This window comes from Gallus gallus, chromosome 20, assembly GCF_016699485.2.
Source record: "Gallus gallus isolate bGalGal1 chromosome 20, bGalGal1.mat.broiler.GRCg7b, whole genome shotgun sequence".
NCBI lineage: Eukaryota > Metazoa > Chordata > Aves > Galliformes > Phasianidae > Gallus > Gallus gallus.
The window spans coordinates 13,857,513-13,881,629 of NC_052551.1; the positions used below are offsets into that span (position 1 = coordinate 13,857,513).

Below are 24,117 nucleotides of genomic sequence, written 5' to 3' on the forward strand. Positions count from 1 at the left end.
ATTGTCTATTAAAACCAGCCTGGTAGGTCTTTATCTTCAAGGTTGCCTTAGAATTAAGTAACAGTTGCTGCCTGTTTCTTGGAAGACTGCCCATGGTATAATTTCAATGCAACTTAGTGTTTCACAGAGTTTCTCTGCTACTTCCAATGCTTCTAAATCAATTCCAGTGTGCTACGTATTTCAGTACCTCTGCACTGCATATGCAGCAGTTTTGAAGGTCTTCTGAAATGGATGAGGCGTATAATTAGGCATTGATTGAAGATGTTAAAACTCACAACCTGAACCTTTGCCTCTAGTCTTCTACTTTTATCCAAGTTCCTAAATACATGGTGATCAAAGGAACAGCTTTGCCTCTGCAGTTTTGAGGCAGAGTTGAGGCTTATGGTCCAAAGAGAATGTTCTGGGATATGCTGACCTAACATCCTTTTCTCCTTGTGATTTCCAGGTTTTTGTGCGACTGGGACGCCAAAAATGGAAGTTGAAAGGCAAGATTGAGACTGATGACAGCCAAACGTGGGATGAAGAAGAAAAGATCTTTATACCCAATCTCCATGAGCAGTTTGAAATCAAGGTATGGTGTATAATGGTTGGGTTGGAACCAGTGTGTTAACAGGTCTTCTGCCATACTGATTTACCTGTTACCCCACCATGCATTTGTCAAAGCACTTAAGTAATTTTCTTTTCCTGGACATGTAAAAATGGTAGTTAATCAATTTTTCTCTATATTGAAAAGGATTCTGTCTGTTTTTCTTTTGATGATAAAGATATAGGATATAAAAGATAAAAAGCACATCTAAAAAGGTCATAGCCTTAATAATAAGGGACTAGTGGTAGTGCTCTGTGATATATAGGTTATGTTTTTTTGGGTATTTCTTGGGGGAAGCTTGTGGTCTTCATATACGCTTGTGCAGCTGCCCCTGGCATTGATTCTGGCATGTACCTAGCAGGTGGAGTTAATCCTTAAAGAGCATTTCCAATATAATCTGGAATCTTTCGTAGGCTGGACTATGCAGCATGACTCCTGTCAACCCAAAAGGAGCTGAGATTAAAGTCTCTGCTGGATCCTGTCCTGCTAGGAAACTGTGCCAGTGCATGGTTTCCAGTTCTGGTAGTTATTTTAAAAGAGCTATTGCAGTATTTCCCTCCTAACTGGCATCGAGAACTTGGTTTCCTAAGATAGACTTTTTGTCATCTTCCCAAGACAACCATTAGAGGTATCCGTACAACACCCCTCTTGGTGCCACTACGTGATGTAGATTGGGTGAGAGGGTAATTGAGAGGCTGTTTTCTCATAGAAGTTGTATAGCAATACAAGTTTTTCTGTTTTTAAAGAGTACTTTGTTTTGTACTTTGTTTTAAAGAGCTAATACAAAGCTTTACACTTTTTATTCGCTTATGAAAGTGTGACTAATATTTTTCACACTGTCCTCTCTGTTGTTAGAAGTACTGTACAGCTCTGTGTCTTCCTCCACTCTCGAACCTCTCTTTTTTTTGTTAACAATCCATGGCATATTCTTTGTGGGAGTATTGGCTCACAGCAGTTTAGGATCAGAGATCTGGGCTTTAAGTTTGTTTTGGGTGTCCTAGCAGATCTGAGGCAGGGATGTTTTCCTTTCCATGCATGTGACTCTTAGGATTCTCTTTTGAGTTGAAAATGGATATATTTGTTTGTCCTAGCAGGTGACAGAACTGCGAGGACTGGCCACGGTTCTAGTTGGTGTTGTGACATGTGACAGCATAAACTTCTTTACTACCAAGCCTCAAGCAATCATTGTGGATATAACTGAACTGGGCACTATCAAGCTACAGCTGGAAGTCCTCTGGAAGTAAGTACAGCTTATAATTAAAAAAGCTGGAGTCAAAAAATATAAAATAAACAAAAGGCTTTGAAGTATGTCATTGAGCAGCATTCAACATCATAGTTTCCTTTCTATTTGGAGAGCAGGTGCGGGATAGATAGAAGCCTTGTGCTTCCTCACAGCAACCACAGTTAATAGGCCTGATCTCTGACTCTGTGGGACCAGTCCCTGGAGAGGTGGAGGGAAAGGGAAGAACCTATTTCTGTGACCCTTCATTTCTTTGAATTAATGTTATCACATCCATAGCTAGCCACGAGAGCTGATTTGTAGGCTTTTACCTAGTTTTAGTACTTCTTTGAGTGAGTGTCCAACTCTAGCTACAAGCAATGTTTGTACATCTGTAAAACATGAACAGTAATCTTAAATATGATGAAAAGAAACTGAAAATAGAAGCTTCTAGGCACAATTAAAAAAAAAATCCAGTTGAAATTTAGGACAGTCACTAATACCAGGCCAAGAATCATTACAAAATGAACCTTCCTGAAGACCTGACACTTTCATATTTGCACTATTATCACAGTTGGTGATGTAAAGCTTGTTTCTGCACTGCAGGGAAACTTGGTTACAGAGACACATTTAAAACAGTTGGCTATTTTCATTGTGCTTGTGACTTGTTAAACTCTTTTATACTTTAAATTTGCACTTTTTTTTGTACTGGATTGCTAATGTTATTAAAAGCAAATTCTTGCTTTTGTGGATGCTGCACTGAAAATTATTCCCCACTCTAATTGCACCACTATAGATCTTCAAGGTAGTACTGTTACTTTTGCTGTGTGTTATCTTATTTGAGTGTACCACTGCGGTCTTGCCAGGCTGTATGTTCTGTTCTTACTCAATTTGTCTATGACTGAGTGGATGTATGATGAACCTAATCTAGTCCTTTCCCAGCAGCAGTATCTGGCATATTTTAATTTGTGACTGTGATGTCTTCATATTGTGTGATAACACCTTGCACTTAATAAGATTTTTCTTTTAATATTAAAATGACCTGCTTTCCTGAGAATCTCTGAAGGAGTGAGAAAAATCTTACAGTTAGTTAACTACTGACTTTTTTTCTTGGGTTTGTGAGAGTTCTGTATGTGTGAATACTCTGGTGTAAAGTTGCCTGTAAGTGGGTTTTTTCCTATCTTCCTTAAGTGGAAAATAGTTATGTAACACTAAGCTTACAGCAGATTAGATGATTGCTACTGGGAAAAGAATGTCAGATTCTTGGGAAACTGACAAACACTAAATGTTTGGGACTGTCAATACGTACTGACAGACTTGCTGCAACAAATCAAAGCTTATTAACCTGTTTCTGTTGATACCATTCAGGGATTAAGTCTAGCTATTTTAGTGAAGTGCTCAATTAAAGGGCTACCCTCACTTGCACTTTTGTATCTGGCTGTATCTGGTTCTCAGTTCTTCCCAGCCCAACATGTCAAAGAAGACTTCGGACACATCTCATAATACGGACCTTCTGAAAAGGCTGACTTGTGATGACTTGTGGATCTAGACTCTTTCCAGGAAAAGCAGAAAACAATCAATGTTTAGGTTAGGAAGGGTGTGATACAATGTCTTGAAGGGCAGTTGGTTGGGTTTTTTTTAACATTTGCATATATTAGAACTGGTGAAGAAGGGAGAAAAGAAGTCATGGGGACTTTATGGGCTTCTACAAGCCCCCAGCAAAGGGGTGCCCTTCTGATGCCTTTCTTGTTTCTTCCCACCCAGTCAACAAACACACACAAATACTCCTTTAATTTGGATATAAAAGTCATCAAAAGACCTCTAGAAAATTTCAGGACAGAACTGACTACAAGTAGAACACTGTTTGCAGAGGTACTTTTCTTACAAGAGAAGTCTTTCCCTATGACTTCAAGTCTTCAGTCTTAAGGAGTTGTCTTTGTGGAGTAAAGGCTATGTTCTTTATTAGCGTAGAACCAGATTTTATACCTAGTTCTGTAAGTGCTGTACTGAATGATGGCACACTTCAGGTAGAGTTTGGAAGAGATCACTGCAATATCTATCTTTTTACCCACATGAATGTCACTCTAACAGATAGATTCAATTAAAATTTGCTGAATTTACTTGCCTTTCCTTACTGTCCGTAACTTGCATAAGTATGCATGTAAGTTGTTCTTCCAAAAGGACTGTATGAGGAAAACACCTTCCTATTCTGGGATGTAGCATGGTCAATCATATAATAGCTTAAGTCTCCAAAGCAAATAGTATTTCTGACTTTCTAAATATGGGTAACTAACATTATGTAGTTATTCAATTTTGGCAGTACCTCACAGCTTACACTGTAACTTTGGACCAGCAAAGATGAGCGCTACTATGGCATTTGGAAGCAGTCACCCAGCTTTCTAGAGTTGGCAACATCTGAGCTGGGAGCAGGGCTAGTGGTGATGCACTTTCTTTGGGTGTTAATCCCCACTTGGAAATTTCTCAGTCTATGAGAATATTCCAATTGTGCATCTCTGCTGTGTTTAAGTCTTGTGAAATGCCTTGGTACTCTACCAAGTAGATTCTCCAGAGTGCTTCTGCACAGAACTGGCAGGCTTCTCCACTTTGACAGCCTGTTTGATGAATGTCTTTACAGAAAAGAAGTTGGATGATGGTAATTGAGGGTATTTCTATTTTAAGAGAGCACTCAAAGTAATGGCTGTTTCTTTTGTGTGAGAATAACTAAACAAATCTACCTGCTATGCCCAAACATCCCTGAAAAGCAAGCTTTCAGTATGGACCTGCTTTGCAAAAAATTGAAATGTACGTCACTCTTTTACTTCTTAATGTGTATTTTCTTTAACATAGACTGGTATTCTTATGACCCCTAATAAAAGGTTCCTTCAACTCTTTTGTATATCATGTCATGAGGAGCATGAATGAGCTTGGGCCTATTACAGAATTGCTTTGCTGGCTAGTTTGGCAGAATACATTGTTTTTTTGGACTTTTTTCCAGCAACCTAAACAGCAGTCTGAATTCTCACTCATGAATGACAAAAAGGAAGTCTGTATTCTCTTCTCGAAACTTCAGTTAGTGCCCTGTGCTGGAATCTAAGGGTTCCAGGCAGCCAGAATAACTCCTCTCATTTCAGTCTGCTTTAAATATATGCTGGCCTGGTTCACAAGGGTTCCTGGAGCAGGAGGAAAAGAAAACTTTAAAGGAGAATAAAAAAGGAAATATATGAGTTTATTTTGTTGGAGGTGGTTTTTTACATCCCTACTGCCAGTCTTTCTCGTATGGATAAAAGCTTATGTGAATAAATACTCACCTGGGTATCTTTAGGCAGCAGTCCACCATGTATTGCTGTGCTTTCAAGGCAAGTGGTGTTTCAAAGCATGTCCTATAACAAGCTGTACTAACCTTGACATTTGTGCTTGTTATGCTTCGATGAACTGATGATCTGCAGAAACCAAACTATGATCACTCTGTTAAAATTGCATTGTTGTTTTCATATACATTCAGTATGGAGGGAAAAAAATGGATGTTGTGTTCTGTTAATAAGTAAGCTTAATCCATTAACCAAAACTATTGTGGATGCAGGCTTACATTAATCCAAGCAGGCTTAATAGTGGAATTCAGATGCATCTATCCACCAACTGCCTTTCTGGCCCTGTAGATATTTAATGCACAGAATGGGTGGACAGAGACTCACTAGGGTATTGTCCTGGCAGTGAGAGAAAGGAATTCAAAACTTCTGGAGATGAAGACAGAGTTGAGTTCAACTCTTTAACCTTTTGCTTGATTACTTACATTTGTCTAAGAACGTAATTCAGAGACAGTCCTCCTTATGCAACTAACAAAAAAATGTGGAGGGTGATAAAATAGTGGAAATACTAAGTGTTTCACCCTTCCCCAGGTTAGGGGTTTTGATAACGTATATCTCACTATTATCCGTGCACCGGTAAGGCTGAAGCGCCTCTGAGTGCATCAAGATGCAGAGTTTCTGATGTCATGGGAGGTTCAATGTAGGAAGCATGAGCTCTGATGAATTGTGAACCCCTTCAAGGTCAGGCTGGGCATGTGTGTTTTGGACCTGAATGCTGAAGTCCTACAATTGTTCTAAGGCAAGCTAAAGGAGTGTCACAAACTACATCAATGTTGTCCTTAATGATGGCATTAAACATCATGTATTTAGTGCCAATATTGTAATTAGTCATAACCAAAGAGCAACATGCATTTGACAGTACAGAAATTGAATGGAGATAACAAAAGTGATCAGAGAAATATGTAGTCACGTTCATCTCAAGGAGGAGCTAAATAGCTTTTTCAGGCTTGAAAAGGTGTTGATGGATAGTACTGTTTAGGTATAAAGTAGGCTGTGGGGAGCATGAAAAGGAAATGATTGGCCTCTATTTCAAACAACATGGCTATAGAGGATGATCAAAGGACTTGTTCTTCATTTCAAGTTAAATAATGGAACTTCTGCGTGCTTCTGACCCGTGCAGAGGGTTTATGTTGGCAATTTTCTGTTGCTGATGACACAAAACTGGGAGTGGTTGACACATGAGAAGGCTCTGCTCCATCCAGCAAGGACCTAGACAGGCTGGAGAGTTGGGGGAGGAGAAATTTAATGAAATATACCAAAGGCAAGCGTAAAGTCTCCCTTATGAGGAAAGGCTGGGTCTCTTTATCTTGGAGGAGACTGAGAGGTGACGTCATTAATGTTTATAGATATATAAAGGGTGAGTGCTAGGAGGATGGAGCCAGGCTCTTCTCAGTGACATCCAGTGATACGAAAAGGGGCATTGGGTGCAAGCTGAAAGGTAGGAGGTTCCACATAAATGTGAGAAAAAAACTACTTCACAGTGGGGGTAACAGAACTCTGGAACAGGCTGCCTGGAGAGCAGAGGTCTCCTTCTCAGGAGACATTAAAAATCCTCCTGAACACATGACCTAATCTATGTGTTTCTGCTCCAGCAGGGGGATTGGTCTTGATGATCTTTCGAGATCCCTTCCAGTCCCTGATGTTCTGTGATTCTGTGTAATTTCAGGAAGCGTTTAGACAAGCTAAGTAAAACTGTCTGCTAATGACCATTGATGGCAGTAGTCTGCTTGTAGTGTCTGCTGTATGACATGTCTAAGCTTTGACTTGCCTTAAACTTATGTATGTGTCTAGGGGACGGCCTATTCTAGTCACTCTCTGTCCTAGGCTTTTCTGTTCTCACTTCTGAAAATGGCAAGATGCTGTGTGAGACGGATTCTTAGATCTGTCCCAATATGATGCTTTGTTTGCTATATGAATGTGGAACAAGATGATAGATCATACTTACAGAGCTTAAAAGCAAGAGATAGTAGATGCTTTAAAGCAGACTTCATTGTTTCCAGTGTTTGTTCACCCTTCTTTTCAGTCTCTACTTGCTCTTCTGCATTAACAGTGAGCTTGGAGGGTATCTGTGTTTTGCTAGAGGGTTCTAGTAACTGTCAAAAGGGCAAGATGATTTACCTTGTTATTCTTGTCCCTTTCCTACTAAGTGTCACTTTGCATTACTACATTGCTGTATTAAAAGCTAAAAATGAAAAATCTGAGGAAAGGATCCCTGCATCTCTTCTTAAGAAATGACATGGATAGAAGTAATTTGCTTCCATCAGTAAACATAGCAGGCTTTGACTAATAGGCTCTTTCTGTCAGAAACCAGATTTATTTTCTGCATATTGAGATAGTACAGATGGTGGTTAATATGAATCCATGGAACTGGCCTGTTTGGTGAACCCCAGCTGGGTGACACTGGTTAATTTAGCCAATTAACCTGTATTAGGCTAGCTCATGGAATGGTATCTCCATGCTGAGGAAGACAGTGGTGCGTTGCACTGGAGGATGCTGTCCATGCGTGACATGAGAAGTTGGAGAAGAGTGAAACTATGCCCTTTGGCTATTGTTAGCAGAAGTTCATTTTCCTGTTATCAGTCAGTCCTCAATAGTGTTTGGATGGTTTCAGACTTAAGGTGGTTCTATATTGTACAGCTAAATGCAGTTATTTTATAGTACTACTTTGTGTTTCCTTTCTATCTGATATGGTGTGCACGTCTCACCAGGTGTCCAGTGTCTATCAGAAAGCATTCTGTGCTGCACTTGCCAGAACTGATGTCTATGTAGGAAACTGCAGCAGGACTATGTCGCAGGTCTCTATCTAAAGGGTGTTTTGCTTTTTGTATATGATGCACAGTATTTTTGCCTATTTCTTTTTCAGCTGGTGTGATCAAAAGTACTGGTCAGAGAGGCAATCAATCTTTCTTTCCCTTTATTCCTTCTGCTTACTGAATGTCACAATTCCAATCCTAACAACTGTTCCTGTTGCTAAGCATAGCTGTACTTTCTGGTCTTACTGACAGGTTGGTTTTTGTGTCTTCTGCTACAGCCCCTTTGATGCAGAGAACCTGTTCTTGTCACCTGGAACCACTGCCAAGTTTTCTGTAGGTAGCAGGAAGAGCTCTTTATACAACTGGACCCCACCAAATACTCCCAGCTTCAGAGAGAAATACTACCCGGTGAGTATGCAAAGGAAGGCAAAATGCAAAGCATAGACCTGGAATCTATGATTTGTAGGTTTGATTAGGCTATTGAAGATCACACTCAGAAATGTGAAAAAGTGACATTCCAGAGCCAGAGTGGATTATTTTTATTTTTACTCCTATTACTTGGAGCTTCATTTTAGATTTTGTAAAAGAAATGAAATCCCTGTGAAATATTTATCTTGGCAGTCAGAATGGAAGGGATGTGGGCACATGTTCTAATACTCTGTGGTGGGAATTGCACAAGGAACCAGCCTCGGTAGCCTTAGTGCAGAACATTGTCTTAGAATTGCTGTGTAAAAGAAACCACTGTCTTCCTCAACTCTACTTTTTGCCAGGTGTAGCCCAAGGGAGTAGAAAAAACCTTTCCATGCTTTCAGGAGAATGTTAATGCAATGGTTGTACTATATATTCCTGTCAATTCTGCCATAGATCTTATATACTGATGATACCATATATACATTCTCTTAATATCAGGTCTAAGTCACGTCTGGCATTGCCTCACTAAGGCAGCAGAATGTGCTGTCAACATTAGAAAGGCTTACATATAGGGTATGCTGGACTCTTAAAAATGAGTGTTTCCTCTAACTGCAACGTTCACATCTTGTCCTGAGCTGATGTGACAAGAAAGATGCTTTGCAACATATTCTTTCCAATCCAGTTTTACACCTGTCCTGGTAACTTTCATCTGATAACATGTAGTTATTACTTGAGTTACTACAGGCTTCCCATTAAGGTAGTTGATGTCCCATTCCTGTCAGTGCTTAAGGAGCATTTGGACAATGCCCTTAATAATATGTTTCAAATTTTGGTTAGCCCTGAAGTGGTCAGACGGTTGGACTTGATCTTTGTAGTCCCATTCCAACAACTCTTCCATTGTTCTTCATTTAATTCATTCAGTAGGCTCTTATCACTTTGTTATGATGGTTTCCTCTGTCCAGTCTATGCAGTGTGGTTCTCCTGTGCAGAATGGCCTAGTGGTTTTTGATGAGTTTGAGTGAGTGTGTTTTTAAGAACAGGACATAGTTCTTCATCCTGCATAGCACGCTTTTCAGTTGTATATGTGCTCACTTCTTATAAATTTGTTTGCAGTCTGCTTTGCAACAAAGACAGAACCAAGGGGATGTAAGTGGTGAAGCTCAGCCTCCTAGCATATTGAGTTACTTGGCTGCCTGTGATTTTGGTGTACATGAGAGGAGTAAACCTCACAGTCCTGCAGAGACAAGTGAAGGAGACTCATTCAGCAATGAAGATCAGAGAGGGACAGAATCCAGAATTACAGCACCAGTTCTAGACCATAGGACATTGCCATTGGTGATTATTCAAGAGACTTGTGCAGAAGAGCAACATCCTCTTCCAAATCATGCAACTCTAGATATTTTGAAGACTCCATGTGTGGACACATTTCCAAGTAACCCATCTAATTTTCTGAGTCATGGAAAAGGTGGTAGACATTTAAACCAGACCAGAAATCACCATCTGACAGAACAAGAAAGCATTAGCCAGAAAAGCTTGAATGCTGCAAATGGCATAAAACTGGATGGATGTACAAAGTCAATTGACAAGACTCTCCAAGAAGTGTTAAATTTGCTAAAATTTCATGGTGTTGGTCAAGCCCAGCTGGAGAAATTGGAATACCAAGTTTCAACTCTGAGGGATAAATTAAAGGTATGGTAATGTTTTAACAGTGGTAGGTGATGTAGTTTCCACTGTTATTCCTAAGAGGTAAAAAATTTGTGACCCTGTAGTGGGTTTGACATGAGGTTATATCAATGGCATGTTCCCCAAAAAATAAGTCTGGCCACCAGAGGTCAGGCATTAGTCAGAATAGGCAGTCTCCAGAGCTAACTGCTCAGTAGTACTGTGCTGCATCTCTCAGGGACAGCGGCCAAATGCTATGCAGAGGTCATTAATCTGGCCAATGAAATTAAGAAACTGCAAGTAGTCAAAGTGGAAGCTCATCTCAGTTAAACATAAACAGGATCTGGACTGTATGTCAGAGTCCCTGCATTTTGTTTTGTTTCTAATTTATTTGCCGCACAACATTTCTCATGATCACCTAGTTTTTGTAGGCAGTTCAATCTGTCTGTCAAGTGAATCTTTTTACCATATGTTGCTGGAAACTTTTATTTAGGGAAAGATCCTGGGGAAGAGCTCTCTGCAAGCGTTGGGTTATATTGTAAATTTCTTAGCATCTTAGTCAGTGGACCAGTACACAGACTTGGGAGACAAGATGCTGTAAGACGTCATCTGGGATCTGAACTAATAAATTACATTAACACCATTACACTGACTTTCTACTTCAATAAAACCACTTTAATTGCAGGAATTAAAAAAGGAACAAATCAAATATTCCCAGAGCAGATTTTTCAAGGGGGAGAATGTTAGTGGCCCCATGAACTCCTCCACTGATGTTTAAGTTCTTGAATACTATTGTGATTTAACTTGACAGGTAGCTAAGCACAATGCAGTCATTCGAAAAACAACTCTATCTCAGCTGACATTAAGACAGGTGCTATGCTGTCATGCAGCAGAGCCCTCAGTTTGCTACTTTTCGATCTGAAATGGGAAGCATTACATCAATGGCAGAAGATACAGCAAAAGTCAGCTCTTGTACCAAACTTAAGAGATGTGGAAATACAAAGAATACAAACTAAAATGTTGAAGCAGGCTGTGAAATTAATCAGCAACTGTATTTTGGGGTCAGTGGTGTACCAACAACTAGCCCTCCTGATATGTTAAAAAAAAAAAAAAAAAAAAAAAGGAAATTGGTTTCTTATTAAGAGCAATTTGAAAGATCAGTCAAGAAATCGTGTAAAATGATTTAATGTCTTCAAATAACAATATTTTTCCCTCCATTCTTCAAAAGCTAAGGACACTTAATCACAAACATTCATCTGTGGAAAGTTTAATGGTGGAGACGGTGCTGGAAAGTTTTAACTTTTTAAATGCTGACTGTAGTGCTGATGAAGTTTCATTATTTGGAAGCATAAGAACAGCCAGTATCAGGTGTGTATTTGCAGCATTTTGTTATAGCTGGCAAGGTAAAGGGGAAAGCAAAGCTTATCCCAGAACACTTAATGATAGACTATGTTTGGCTAAGTACAGATTGTACAGAGGTGCTAATAACATGAACATCCAAGTTGGAAACAATTTATTTTTTAATATTCTGAGATTCATAATTCAGAATGCCAGACTGAAATAGCAGGAAGCTTGAACTGAACATATGAAAAACATTGGAGAATGATACCCTTGGGATGTGACGGAATGCCTGATGTGCAAGAGTACTACAAGCAGAGTTGTCTGGATAACCTTGAACAGTTCTGCACTAGTGAGGGAGAGAGCTATGTATGTCTTACATAGCTCTTCTGCCTGTTCTTTTGAATGTTCTTTTTGCATTCTCCAAGTTGTGTGCACTGGAACTTGTGTTCCAGAGCTGTGACCTGGTCCTGGGAGACTTGCTACAGTCCCAGTGCCATCCAGCTGGGAGTAAACCAATTGATAAACCAATTTTGACTCAAATGACCCGTTAGCTCAAGACACACTTTCTTGGAAGCTTTTTTCTAGTATTGATTCTCCAAAATAGAATTTTCTGGGATCAGCTGATCTGATATTGCTGTCATATAATTTATTTCTAGTTCTAGAAATAGCCCTCATGTTTTCTAAGTAGTGTTATAAATTCAATAAAAAATGCTTTTGTGTCTTAAATGCCACCTGGTTTATGTTTCTGCAACTTGTTTGAACTTGCAAAAGTGAGGGTTGCACTGTAGTGAGAGTGCATGTCTTCATCCTTATTTGGTAATATGAGGCCATGTTTTAATTCCTTCTTTCCTCTTCTCAACAGCACATACAATGACAACATGTTTCAGTCCCTGAGCTGTGATATGAAAACAGAAACAAGCGATGTAACTACTGGTGATGACAACTTAGATGTACTTTTAATAACTCATCTGAAGCTGTGCAAAGCTCTTTTGCAGGTAAGAAATAGCCAATGGGATTCTGAGGTTGTTGTTGTAGCTGCTGATTTTTGAGCACAGATAAAAATGAATGTGTAACCGGTTCTTTTTCAAAAGCAGAAAGATTGAGAGTAGCATTTGACTTCCAGCAGTGCAGCAGTGTATACATGCATATGCACAGAAGATGTCATGCAAATGTCATCCAAAACTGCTGTCTTTTTACAGCCTCTTGGTTTCCTTGAACTTCTGGTAACCAAAGCAGGCTGCAGGAGGCTGGTTTGGGTTGAATTTTGTGTCGATAACAGGTGATCAGGAAGAAACTGGTGGCACTTAGGGGAAAAAAAGAGTATTTCTCTCTCTTTGAGACCTTGTCCACCAGCTAATTCGGTTACAGTGCTCAAAGCACAATTTTGTCCTCTGCTTTGCATGGCCTGCAAAGTACAGTGTAACTGTTAGTATTGATCTATTTCACAGTTGTCAGTGGATGAGGCAAACATGAATTTCAAATGCTGGGCAGCCTTTTCCAATAGGATGTCGCTTTATCCTGTTCTGCTCTGCAGCTTTGTGCTCAGAAGCGAGGCCATGGTGTGATGAGAGAAGAGGCCCTTGGAGAGAATGGTGTTTTCTCACAGACTTTAGATATGTGCTTCTATGAAACAAATACTCATTCATCTTGAGCTTGATGCTGCCTTTGTTTCAGCTACTGAGATGATCATGTTACATTTCAGAAACTGAGGTTGCCAAATGTAGCCCAGATTGTCCAAGAGAACATTTTGGAAGAAGTGTCAGAGCAGTTGCAAGTCCTGGGGGATGTCTTGGATATGTCTGTTGAAGAAAGTGAGTAAATGCATATTGCCAGGGCGTACCAGGGATGTGAGAGGTACCAGGAGAACTTAAGCTTTCCCAGCCAGACATGTCAGAGTTTCATTTTAAATTCTTTACTGATATTCACATAATTTAAAAAGCTCTTACAGATAATTTCTGGTTTTTGTTTTGATTTATTTGTTTGTTTATTTATTTATTTATTTATTTGGAGAAAACAAAGGTCATGATTTGTTTTCCTTTTGTAAGGAAATAAAAAAATTGAAATCTGGCTTATGAAATAGCTGAATGGTGTGGTATGTCTTAGAAACAGGGATGTGTTATAGACAATGGAATTTGCAGTCAAAGACCAGTAAAATAACATTAATAAAACCTTTTAAATTTGTTATTTTACTTAGCTTACTAGGCTGTTTTGCTTTTGTACACGTTACAAAGAGGAGTTTGGTGTACAGCAATCCTGCCCTACTCTGTCCATTAACTGCTGGAGATAACAAAACAATAAGGGCACAGTGGGAGACTTTGAAGGCTTCTGTTCTCATCTTTGTTCTCATCTTGTGCAGTGAAAGAAATGAAGATTTTAGCTGGAAGCATTTGCTGACAGATCTTACTTGAAGGGTGCAAAAATAGAGGGATCCTCAGAGCAAGGGTCAGAAGAGCCTGTGGCACAACAGAGTGAAAGTGCAGGAGTCCTAAATGCAAAACAGAAGTTCAACCTCTCTCTGTGTGAAGGAGATGATAGGGGTTAAGTGATACCAAGAAACTACAGGATATTGCATTTATAAAGTGTTTGATGAAAGAAAGCCTCCTTCAGCCTATATACGGAGGTTCAGTATTTTCCTTGTGTGAACACACATACGGAAGAACCTCTAAAATGCTTGGAAGTTCTGCCTCTAGCTGGTAGAAGTGAGAACAGTTAAACACACAGAAGATTCTTTTCAAACTTGACTCCGATGATAGGGAAAAATAAATGATCATCTGAAGGGTAGTAGAGCTTTGCTAAGACATCTCATTCAGGTTTCCTAATGACAGTTTGAGGCCACAATCCAAGCTTGCTGAAATGGGTGCTCACAGACATTAAAATACTGGCAGCAAACCTCCTGCTTTGAACAAAGCCATCTATATATTCAATATATAAATTCAATTTATGCAGATACATATCTAGATATGCCATCTGGTGCCTAACTTCTCATGTAAAATTCAAAATCTGCTAAAGCTCACTAACTTCCTAAAATATGATTTTTCAGTTATCCAGAAGACGAAGAAGAAGAAGCACTATCTGAAAATCTGGAGTGATGTTGCAGAACCTGGCAGTATCTTGTTTGCTTCAGCAGAAAGATTCCGTCATGTACTGAAGTACACTTTGGCACTCAAAGTGAAGGAAAAGTACCCTGGCCAATTAGAAGCAGGTACTACTCTGTTCCTTGAACCAAAGGCCGCTTCAGTTGAATTTTATCACAAGAATGAAAAATATCCTTACGCATTTAAAGGACATCTTGTTTTGGCAACTCTGCAGCATTTCCTTTATTTGTTCTTTTCTGTTACTTTCAGTTTTGCGAAAATTGCTGGAGCAGATTGTCACCTGCGATGGCTTGCTGCCCTCTCCATGTCTCCAAACAGAACCAGTTACTTTATTCCAATTTTATAGCTACCTGGAGAAGCACCAGATTACCAGCCTGGAAAAACATATAGGAAGACTTGCTAAAGAAGGTAATGACAACAGTAGGCACAGGTTACTGGCGCAGATCAACTTTGAGAGCAGAGAGCAGCCCAGCATTGCACTACCGATTTGTTTTTGTTCCTCTTATGACCATGCAATTTTAACACGAATAGGACAGAGATGCTTGACTCTCACACCTGACCAGATAGAAGCAAAACAGAAGTGTGAAAGAAAAGTTCATCTAAGTGTCAAAAAATAAAAGGGTTCTGAGATATACTGAACTTTTAACAGAAACTGGTTCAGCAACAATCTACATCTAGATTAAAGGACCGGCTAACTGCCTGTAGCTTTGTGTGACTGTATCCGCAGCAATGACACAGACAGTGGCAATAACATTTCAGAGGTTACTGACGCATGAGTTCTCAGAGGCAGCCAGTGTTTTGCTGAACTTAGTCCAGCATGAAGGCACTTTAAATTTTGTCTGTTAGAAAATTATTTTCAAAATGATCCTGATATTGGCTGCATCTTTAGTCTTATTTTGGTGGAAATGATTTATCTGTTAGGAGACTGAGGACTTGTGCATCACTAGTGAAAAAGATCTGTAATATTCTTCAAATCCAAATTGCCAATCCAGTGTCTCATTTCTTCTTTCTGAAGAGAGGCATGTTTTTCTCATCAACTGATGCAGCTAGATCTTTCTGAGCTGTTTATAAGAAGTATTATGCTTAATTGTCTTGTCCTTATTTTAGGAATATTCTGGTGGTTGTAATGTCCAAAGGTGCAGAGATGTCTTGCACTGTATGTTGTTCTCAATGCACCTGGGTCTCTTAAGGAGCACAGCTTTGTTGCATGCTGTGAACTAGGACTGTGAAATAGTAGTCACTACTATATGAAACAATGAAAGGGAAAGAAGATAGGATTGTCAAAGGGGCAGTCATCCTTATTTGCTTCCTGCCATACTTAGTGTGTTTATTAACCATATCAACAACTTCATGTGGCTGAAAGAGGCAGAGCTAGAGAGGAGTTAGTCTTGTTGTGGAAATGCCTTAATTTACCATGTGGTGATGTTAAGTCCTTTCACATGCAGTGATGCTAATTGAGGAACTACAGTGCCCTGGACGGCTGAAGACCCTTAAAAAATTGAAAGGGAAGCGTCTGAATCGGCTCCAGCCTCTGCCGCAGTCTTTGTGGCTACTTGGGATTTTACAGCTTGATGACAACCACCGCGTCAGCAAAGCAGCCACATCCTGCCTCTCCCGTGCAGCAGCAAACAAGAACTTTAGGGAAAAGGTTACAACTTACTTCTTCTCAGCTTTTCTAATTGGGTGCTGAAATGTATGCTATTTGTTTTGTCTTAAAATAGTACTCTTACCCTCTGTGCACTTCATTAATCTATTACCTCGGACTGAAACCACATCAGTGCTCAGGTGATTTTGTCTATATCCTTTATTCAGTTTCATATAGATAAAGCAAAGCTAATGTCGGTCTGAATTTGAGTGCTTGACTATACTGAAAGGTATAAAACTTTTCTGTTGTCTTTCAGGCTCTCCTTTTTTACACTGATGTTTTAGTTGGCTGTGATGCAAGACTTCAGCAAGCTGCATGTTTGGCCCTTAAAAATCTCAGAGTAAGTATTTATAGCTCTACTTGTTTCTTGCCATGTCTGGCAAATTGCTTTTAAATCTGGGTTATTTTTTCATCTTCCTTTTATCTGGAATTAATGAATTCTCTGCCTTCCAGAGTTCTTTTATTACTGCTGTTATTAAAAAGCAGCAGGTAGAAGGGGTGTCTCAGTTTAATCTGACAGGCACGGCAAAATGGTAGAAAGGGAGCTTACTAGTTTCTCCAGCATTACCACAGCAGATAGTGCCTGACTGAGGACGTGTGGTATGGGGGAGAATGAGCAGTGGAGTCGCCTCTGTATGGAGTCAGTTCTTACTCTTTAACTGTAGAAGATAAATCAGTTAATTTTATTTTAATAATAGCTGATAATAGTCAGAAAATAAAAACAGTATTTGTATTGCTATTATAAGCAATTGTCTGAATAGATTTAAATCTACCTAACAGCCACAAGTCTGTAGTAAGTTTGCACGCAAAGGATTACTGATAGTAGTTTCTACAAACGTAGTCATAAGATAGGCCTGACAAGCAAGCCTTACTCTGAAAGTCAGATCTGCTAAGCAAGTGTTGCCATGGCACAACTTTTCAGTGAAGGTCCAGATTGTTTTATGCTAATTTAACAGTACTGCAGCAGTGAACCGGGGGCCAGAGGTTTTAACACTTTTTTATGTCTTAAAACAGGAGAGAGAGGATGAAACAGAAGTGATATCATGCTCAGAAAAATTAAGTCCATGCTGATGATACCTTAGGGGAGAAAGGAAAGATCACAGTCAGGCACAAGAAGAAATGGGAGTTAGTTTGCATGTGTTTACTTTGAAAAAGTGTTCATCAGAATGTTTGCTGAAAGGCTACCGTTGCACTTTTCTCAAATAGGGCATAGAGAGTATTGAGCAGGTTGCCCACCTGTGCCAATCTGAAACAGAGGATGTAAGGAATGCAGCCAGGGAAACAACACTGTCCTTTGGTAAGTCTTCATGCAACTTAAAATGCAGATTCCAAAAAGTAGTGTGAAATAGTGCGAAACTAGAAAGGTCTGAAGCTCTGTTTGTGTTGTACAGCCTGAACACATCCTAGACAATGGGAGTGTTTCATGAACAGCTATTTCATACGACTAAAAAGCCACATACAATAACCAACTTTGTGCCACACATAATAACCAAAGGCTTCTATTACAGTTTGTAGAACCAGGTAGGATAAGGTGCTTTAAGAACCACTAAATTTTTTGAAGGGGTGGCAGATAAGCACTGAAGTTGCTGACAGTGCTGCTGGAGTACTTCTTTATGGTAGTACTGGCATCAGCGATTTTCCCCTTCTAGCTTTTGTAAAAATGCTGTTTGAACCTAAGGGATTGAAATTGCACTGGTTCTAGCTCTGTGACATTAGCTGAACTGAAGATCTTTTATGTATTGCAACAACAACAGAATACTTTGGCCTGGTGATCACCTGTAGCCACCCGCAAATGAACTGGCTCCTTGTAGTTTTCTTATTCCTTTCCTACAAACTGATGCATTCTGAATACCGGAGGGCTATTAAGTATAGACAGAATTGTTTTGTATGTGTTACTTCACCTGAAAACAGTGAATGTACCGCGGAGTTGAGCTGCTAATCAAATGTTGATGTTCTTTGCTACTGGCTGGTATCTGTACTTCTACTGAAGGCAAAGGAGAATTGTCTAGCATAAGTACCTGAAAGGCTTAGCTGCTAGGGAGGATGCAGTTATCTGGGAGATGGTGGTAATTTCCCTGCTCTGTTCTTCCTGAAAATAGTTAAGAGTCACACTCAGTTCTGGGAATCTCCAGACTGACTTCACAGAAATACTAAGAGTCACATGCATTACAAAACACATTTTCCAATTGAGATGCTCTGTGCTGTTAATCATGTGGAAATGTTTACAGAGGGCCTGACTGTTTTTTAAATTTAGTTTTCCCATGGTGACTTGTAGCAGGGTTTTGAACACCACTGCTTTAGAGATTTGTCACTACTGAGAGTTCTTATTAGCTCTGTACCAAGTCACAACAGAAGTATTTCTCACTATTGCTTTTCTCAGGTTGTTTGTAACTGCTTTCTTTTCCTCAGTATAAGGTGTATTTTCTTTCTCCATAGGTGAAAAGGGACGACAAGCCTTTGAGAAAATGGACAGGATTTGCTGTGAATTAAGGGATGCTGTGCAACAGGAGGCTGAAATTGAGATCACAGTATTTTAGTTGTGGAGTTTAAGGGAGCTAAGTCACACTGTCCTCACAGCCGCTTAAGGGTACACGAGGGTTTAGTTATGTTGTTTATCAGCTTCTTTACTTACACCCTACTATGTACATGCTGTCTACTGATAATAGTTTTGTTTCCAAAGTGGACACAGTTTGCAATCTAAATCAAATAGACTGGAATATACCTTTTTTTTTTTTTTTTTTTTTTTTTCACTTTCAGCATTGATAATCTGAAATGCTGAAGGAAAAAACAAACTCGGGTCCATAGGAATGTCAAACCAGGCTGCAGCATGCGTGAAGCCTCCATCTCACAGATGTGTACCATCTGCTCTGTTTGCATTTCTGTAAGGAATGAAATGATGGTGCTTCAACAGTCCATCTACAACCTTGCTGACAGCTGATTGTTTACTTTATCAGCTGCCATGTGAATTAGAAAATCTAGCAGTGTTGCTTGGTGGTTTCTTTTTTTAATAGACTTTTGTTGCAGAAGGAACAATGGCTTGTTGTTTCAAAAGCCCCCCCCCCTTTTTTTTTTTTGTAATCAGTGCAATTTGGGACACGCTTGAGCAAGGATTGGCAAGGACAAATAGCGTGTATCCTCTGCAGTTTACATGGGGAAGTTACTTATCATGTTAGCCATGTACAAATCAGTCTGCCATAGGGATAGAGCTGCGTGAGTTTTTTAGGAAAAAAAAAAAACATTCCTTTAGTCATAGGTCAAGATTTGTATAATCGCTTGCCCACTGCCAGGCTTCTTACTCTCCACTTACTTTATGCTGGGGAGGGTAACCATGACATGAAGTCTGGCTTCAGGTAAAATACTTGAAAACGCTTGTGTGTATATATTTTATATATAATGCTTTTTTTATTCAGTATTTATTTGTTGGATTTCATACTTTCTGGACTTCTAATAAAACTTGAGACAAATCCTGCATGTCCTTTACACGGGTGTACGGACAGAATGATGGGGAGAGGTGCATATGAACAGCAGTTAAGGTTCTGCGTACCAAGTCAGGGTGTGTGTCCAGTAAGTACGTCATCCACCTACTTCCTATCTCCTGTGCCAGCTTCAGGCTTGCACAGTGCAAGCAGGCCAGGCTGCTGCTGTGCTGTCAGTATTGCCCTTGGAATGTAACGTGCAGCATCCTGAAACCCTGCAGCTCTTCACTAATGAGCTCTGAACTGCAGTGTTCAGATCATGCTATTCCATAGCAAACTTTAACCACACTTAGAGGTGGCTGCTCATAGATTTCGTAACTCTCCTTTTAATGTATGTAACTCTGCTTTTCATTTATAGATTTATTAACAAGTACGGGACAGGCGTTCCTCGCCTCGGTAAGTTCCCTGCTGCCCTGGCAACTGCTGCCCACTGTTCCCCTGCCCTGGAAGGGGCGGTGAGAGGGGCGGGCGCTGTGCGGGGCTCCGACCTGGGCTGTAAGCAGGGAGGTGCGGGCGGGCTCAGAGAGAGTGCAGTGCTACCACAGCTGCTTCAGCGCCGCTTTGTGGAACTACTGAAAATTCTCTTTTCCAGCACTTCTCCAGTTGTGGCTTTCTTAAAAATCTAAACAAAAAGGTAATTAATTCAAACAGCTTGGAAGTGCTACGATCCTGTAGTCCTTCCCTGGCTAAAGCGCAACAGAAACTCTTGCACAAACTTGTAACGGAGTCACTATGTTGTATATATTACAGCAATTACTGATCCCGCATACTTCAATGTTAACTGCTTAAAATGAAAGACTTGGGAGGGGAGGATAAACGTGGCAGGGAGAGGCACAGAACGGAACGGGGCACTCCTCTTCCTGGAGCTCTGACGGTAACGCTTCAAACCCTTTCCAGGAAGAGAAATAAACATTGTTCAGTGCAGATTTGCGAGTAATTCAAAGCAGGCGCCGGTGGCTCTCTGGCACTGAGGAAACACACAGCGATGGGAACCGGGTACGTTCTTTAAAAAAAGAGTTTTATTGTTACAACTGAAATGGGAACTGAAAACTTGTCTGGGAAATTGAGAAAACTGTACAGTTTTACTATAACTTCTGAGGTCTTTGCAGTGGCTTACACAAAAGACAAGATACCTGAAAATGTATTATACCAAAACATTTAACTTTTTTGGTTTTTAATTTTTTAGAAAAGTTTATTCTATGGCAATCTGTAAAAAAAGAAAGACCTGATGCGTAAATATTTGCTTAAGGCAGATAGCAGAGCAGCTCACTAACTTTCTAACAAGTTTAACACAGATATTTGTCCATTTTCCAAGAACAGGTTAACCAATACACCCACTTTGAAATGCTACTGTATATACACACCCAAACTACTACATACACATACAGGACACCAAAACAAAAGTGTTTACAGTTCAGTATTATAAGCCCTATCCACACCTCACTGGGACAGCGTAAGTTCTCCTGGATTTGGAACAGGTGACAGAAAGAAGAAAAATACAGAGGCAGAAAAGAGGGTCTTCAGAACTTCCTCTGCAGGAACTTTCTCATACTGCAGTAATTTGTAAGCATGGTGCAACTGAATTATGCTGGATTCAAAAGGGAAGATTCTTTATTTTCCCCTCCAGGCTAAAGTTTAAAACATCTCTTCTTGGGAACAGTACAGTTTGTTTTCTGTTTGGCTTTTTTTTTTTTTGAGCAGAATGACACCACTTAAGAAGCTGTCTTTGCAGATTAACACACACTATGGCAGTCTTGCAAAGAAAGGTTCTTTGTCCTCCAGTGCAGCTCTGAAGTCACCAACTCCTGCTTTGCCACCCATGAGCAGAGGTGAGGTGTGAATACGGCTTACTACACACTCTGGAATGTCTGTACTATACTCACTCAGCTGAAATGAACCATGCTAACAATCGGGTTACGCTGAATACGCAGAGATTTAATAGGAAGTCATGCCAAGTATCAGGCGAGTACATGTTATCTGATAAACACCAAGTCGATCTATCGCTGAACGAAGATAATTTCAGCAGCACCCTTTGAACCACAGCCACTTAATGATCAGTTCATGCAAATATAATTTGGGCACATCAGTAAGCAGAAATAGAACTTCTTTCACCTTTCAAGCACATGGTATTTAATCAGGACACTAGAAGACTTTACATGCATTCTAATACAAATGATGTATAAACGTTGCTTTAGAACAGTGTTCTACCAGATGATGGAGAGAACAGTGGGGAGAAAGCAATCACACACTGTATCTTAAATACACAGATGAGCCATTATATATTACCATTTTTCTATACTCATTTTTCATGATTCCAGTAATACCACTAGATATTGACTGGTTACAACATTCCTCCTTTCCAGTACTGGTCTGACCAACAGTCTCCCAGGTGAAGTATCCATTCCCAGTACTACCTGAGGATTTAGTATTGTACTTGTGAAAAGCCCTTGATGCAAGCCTAACAAAAGACAGAAGAGAAACAGCTCCCCGCTCCCCCCCATTTCACCTCCTTATTCACTGAAGGAAAAGAGCTACACCTACAGACAGCTTTGCAAAAATAAAACGTGGAGTGGAAAGAGACTTAAGATACTCCACAGTGATGTTTGCACTGAGAATGGTGGTTAAGTGCCATAAAGCATTTAAAAACAAAAGGAACTGATTAACAATGCTGTTGCAGATCAGCCGACATGGTTTAGTTTCCTTCACTACATCTTTCAGCAGTGAATTTAACTCTTCTGTTCCATGACATCAGCAAATAATTCTTTGCTATTATTAAATCGTAATAATTTGGTACTAATGTGAGGAGCAGCATTGACTAAGACTGCTCAGTGCAATGCAAGCTTGCAGTCACAGTTCTACCAATGCACCCAAATCCTTATTTGCAAGCACTCAGATTATTCAAGCGCTGGGCTCCAGCTGAGCAGAACCCCCAACACAGCATGGTGTAGAACAGAACCACCCATCTCTTAGCTTACATTACTGAGGATAGCAACAACCGTGTCTGCAGAGGTGCCAAGCTTATCCATCAACAACTCTGTGTCCAGTGGTCACCAAACAGCGTATCTTCAAGCCAAACTAAACCAGTATTTTAAATCTTTGCTTTAAAATAAGCAAAACACACAAATGCTTGCATCAAAAGCCAGCCGTTATGTTCTGAGACCAACATGTCTTCTGTTGAACTTTCTGTCTTAAGGAAGCTGCCACAGGATTGACGGCTCTGGTTTTCTTGACATGCTTTGCTGCTCATTACCTGCAGTGCCTCTGAGTACATCACCTCCCGGCTGTGGCAGAAAGCACACTATTCCTTACAAAGCAGATGTAGAGTGAAACTGCGTTTTACATTCCAAATGATGAGGTTTATGAACTGGTCCTTCTGAATGCCAACTGAACAGCTTCAAAATGCTGGTGGACATGTTTTGGTTGAATTTTCTTTCCTGTTTCTTTCCCTCCCCTTAATTTCTCCTAACCCAGAATACAAATGTAAAAACAGCTTTACAAAGGATGGTGCAATGTAAATAGGTATATGTGCAAGTAGAGCGCAACAAAAGTCAACGAGAAGATACATTTCTTTTAAAAAAAAAAGAAAAGAAAAAAAAAAGAGCTGGACATGTTGGCATACCCTGAGCAAATGCAGAAGCCTGTTTCTATAAACAGCATAAAACAATAAGCTCTCTCAGAAAAGTTTTGCCAAGATTAAATACATCAATACCACAGGCACTGCCCACAACTCAGTCTTTAACAGATGAAGCAAGTTAAAAATAAAACCAAACCAAAAACCCACCCAACCATAGCTGCCCCCTACCCCTTCCAAAAGGTTTACATTCTTCATGTATGTGGGTTTATTTTTCTTTTTTTGGGAACTCATCGATTCAAGTGATGTATTTGGTTACAACACTTAGAGAGTACAAGCAAGTTTCGCTTGTGCCTCGCTTTTCTGAATCACAAAAGAAAAAGGACTGGCTTTTTAAAAAAGGCTAAAAACAACAATGTGTTGTAATTCTATTATTCAGTTAAAAAAGAAAAAAGAAAAAAAGAAAAACAGACTATTTGGCATTTTCTCTGCTTACTCCTGAATATTTTAAGGCCCTGAGATTAGAATATCATGTTCTTGGGACCACAGGGCTAGATAAAACCCTAGTGCATCAATTCTCTCTTTAAGCCCTAACCAAAGTTCTGGCCTTTTAACCTAAGATCTATCTCTGCTGAGATGAGGCTCACGTGCCTCAAGGAGCTTTCTTGTACAGAAGCTTATTACAAACTGATCAAATTGTTGGTGTTTTCTGCAGGGTCAGTTGTGCTGGCATGTCCATCAATGAAAACATACCCTGTAACAGAGATAAGCTCCTGCTGTGAGGAAAGTGAACATGCATATATTCACTAGAAACGGCTTCCAAGTTGTCATCATGTTCTCATCATCCTCTTCTACACTTTCTGACTTCGACTCTTCTTTGTGGGCTGTGACGTGCAGGTTTTCACCAACAGTTCTCCTCCGAATTTCAGTGTCTTGACTAGTGCTTAAGGACAAATAAATAACTGTTCAGTATTGGATTTCCCCTTTAAAGAA

General features: G+C 39.9%; 2 protein-coding genes across 42 annotated transcripts in view; one reads left to right on the plus strand and one right to left on the minus strand.

Annotated features, from left to right (window-relative positions):
* FAM65C (family with sequence similarity 65 member C) overlaps nt 1-24,117 on the plus strand; it is a 229,984-nt gene that overhangs the window by 35,973 nt on the left and 169,894 nt on the right. For 15 of the 28 annotated variants that reach the window (XR_006931872.1, XR_006931874.1, XR_006931873.1 and 12 more), the window contains 15 exons: nt 446-571; nt 1,678-1,826; nt 8,202-8,331; nt 9,448-10,023; nt 11,225-11,364; nt 12,200-12,332; nt 13,040-13,148; nt 14,378-14,539; nt 14,682-14,840; nt 15,878-16,080; nt 16,334-16,417; nt 17,284-17,374; nt 18,514-18,664; nt 19,912-19,949; nt 20,451-21,382. Coding sequence is in view for 7 of the 28 variants with exons in the window: in XM_040650768.2 (XP_040506702.1) it covers nt 446-571; nt 1,678-1,826; nt 8,202-8,331; nt 9,448-10,023; nt 11,225-11,364; nt 12,200-12,332; nt 13,040-13,148; nt 14,378-14,539; nt 14,682-14,840; nt 15,878-16,080; nt 16,334-16,417; nt 17,284-17,374; nt 18,514-18,614 (2,163 nt within the window). In the remaining 21 variants the exon portion in view is untranslated. Of the gene's footprint in view, nt 1-445; nt 572-1,677; nt 1,827-8,201; nt 8,332-9,447; nt 10,024-11,224; nt 11,365-12,199; nt 12,333-13,039; nt 13,149-14,377; nt 14,540-14,681; nt 14,841-15,877; nt 16,081-16,333; nt 16,418-17,283; nt 17,375-18,513; nt 19,542-19,911; nt 19,950-20,145; nt 21,383-24,117 lie in introns of those variants that run through there. The other 13 variants (XM_040650771.2, XM_040650772.2, XM_040650773.2 and 10 more) reach the window with 6 other exon arrangements.
* Nucleotides 20,551-24,117, minus strand: part of PTPN1 (protein tyrosine phosphatase non-receptor type 1) — a 41,704-nt gene continuing 38,137 nt past the window's right edge. For all 14 annotated transcript variants that reach the window (NM_204875.2, XM_025142162.3, XM_015296330.4 and 11 more), the window contains one exon: nt 20,551-24,067. In NM_204875.2, the coding sequence (NP_990206.1) occupies nt 23,863-24,067 (205 nt within the window). In that variant the 3' untranslated portion in view covers nt 20,551-23,862. The remainder of the gene's footprint in view (nt 24,068-24,117) is intronic.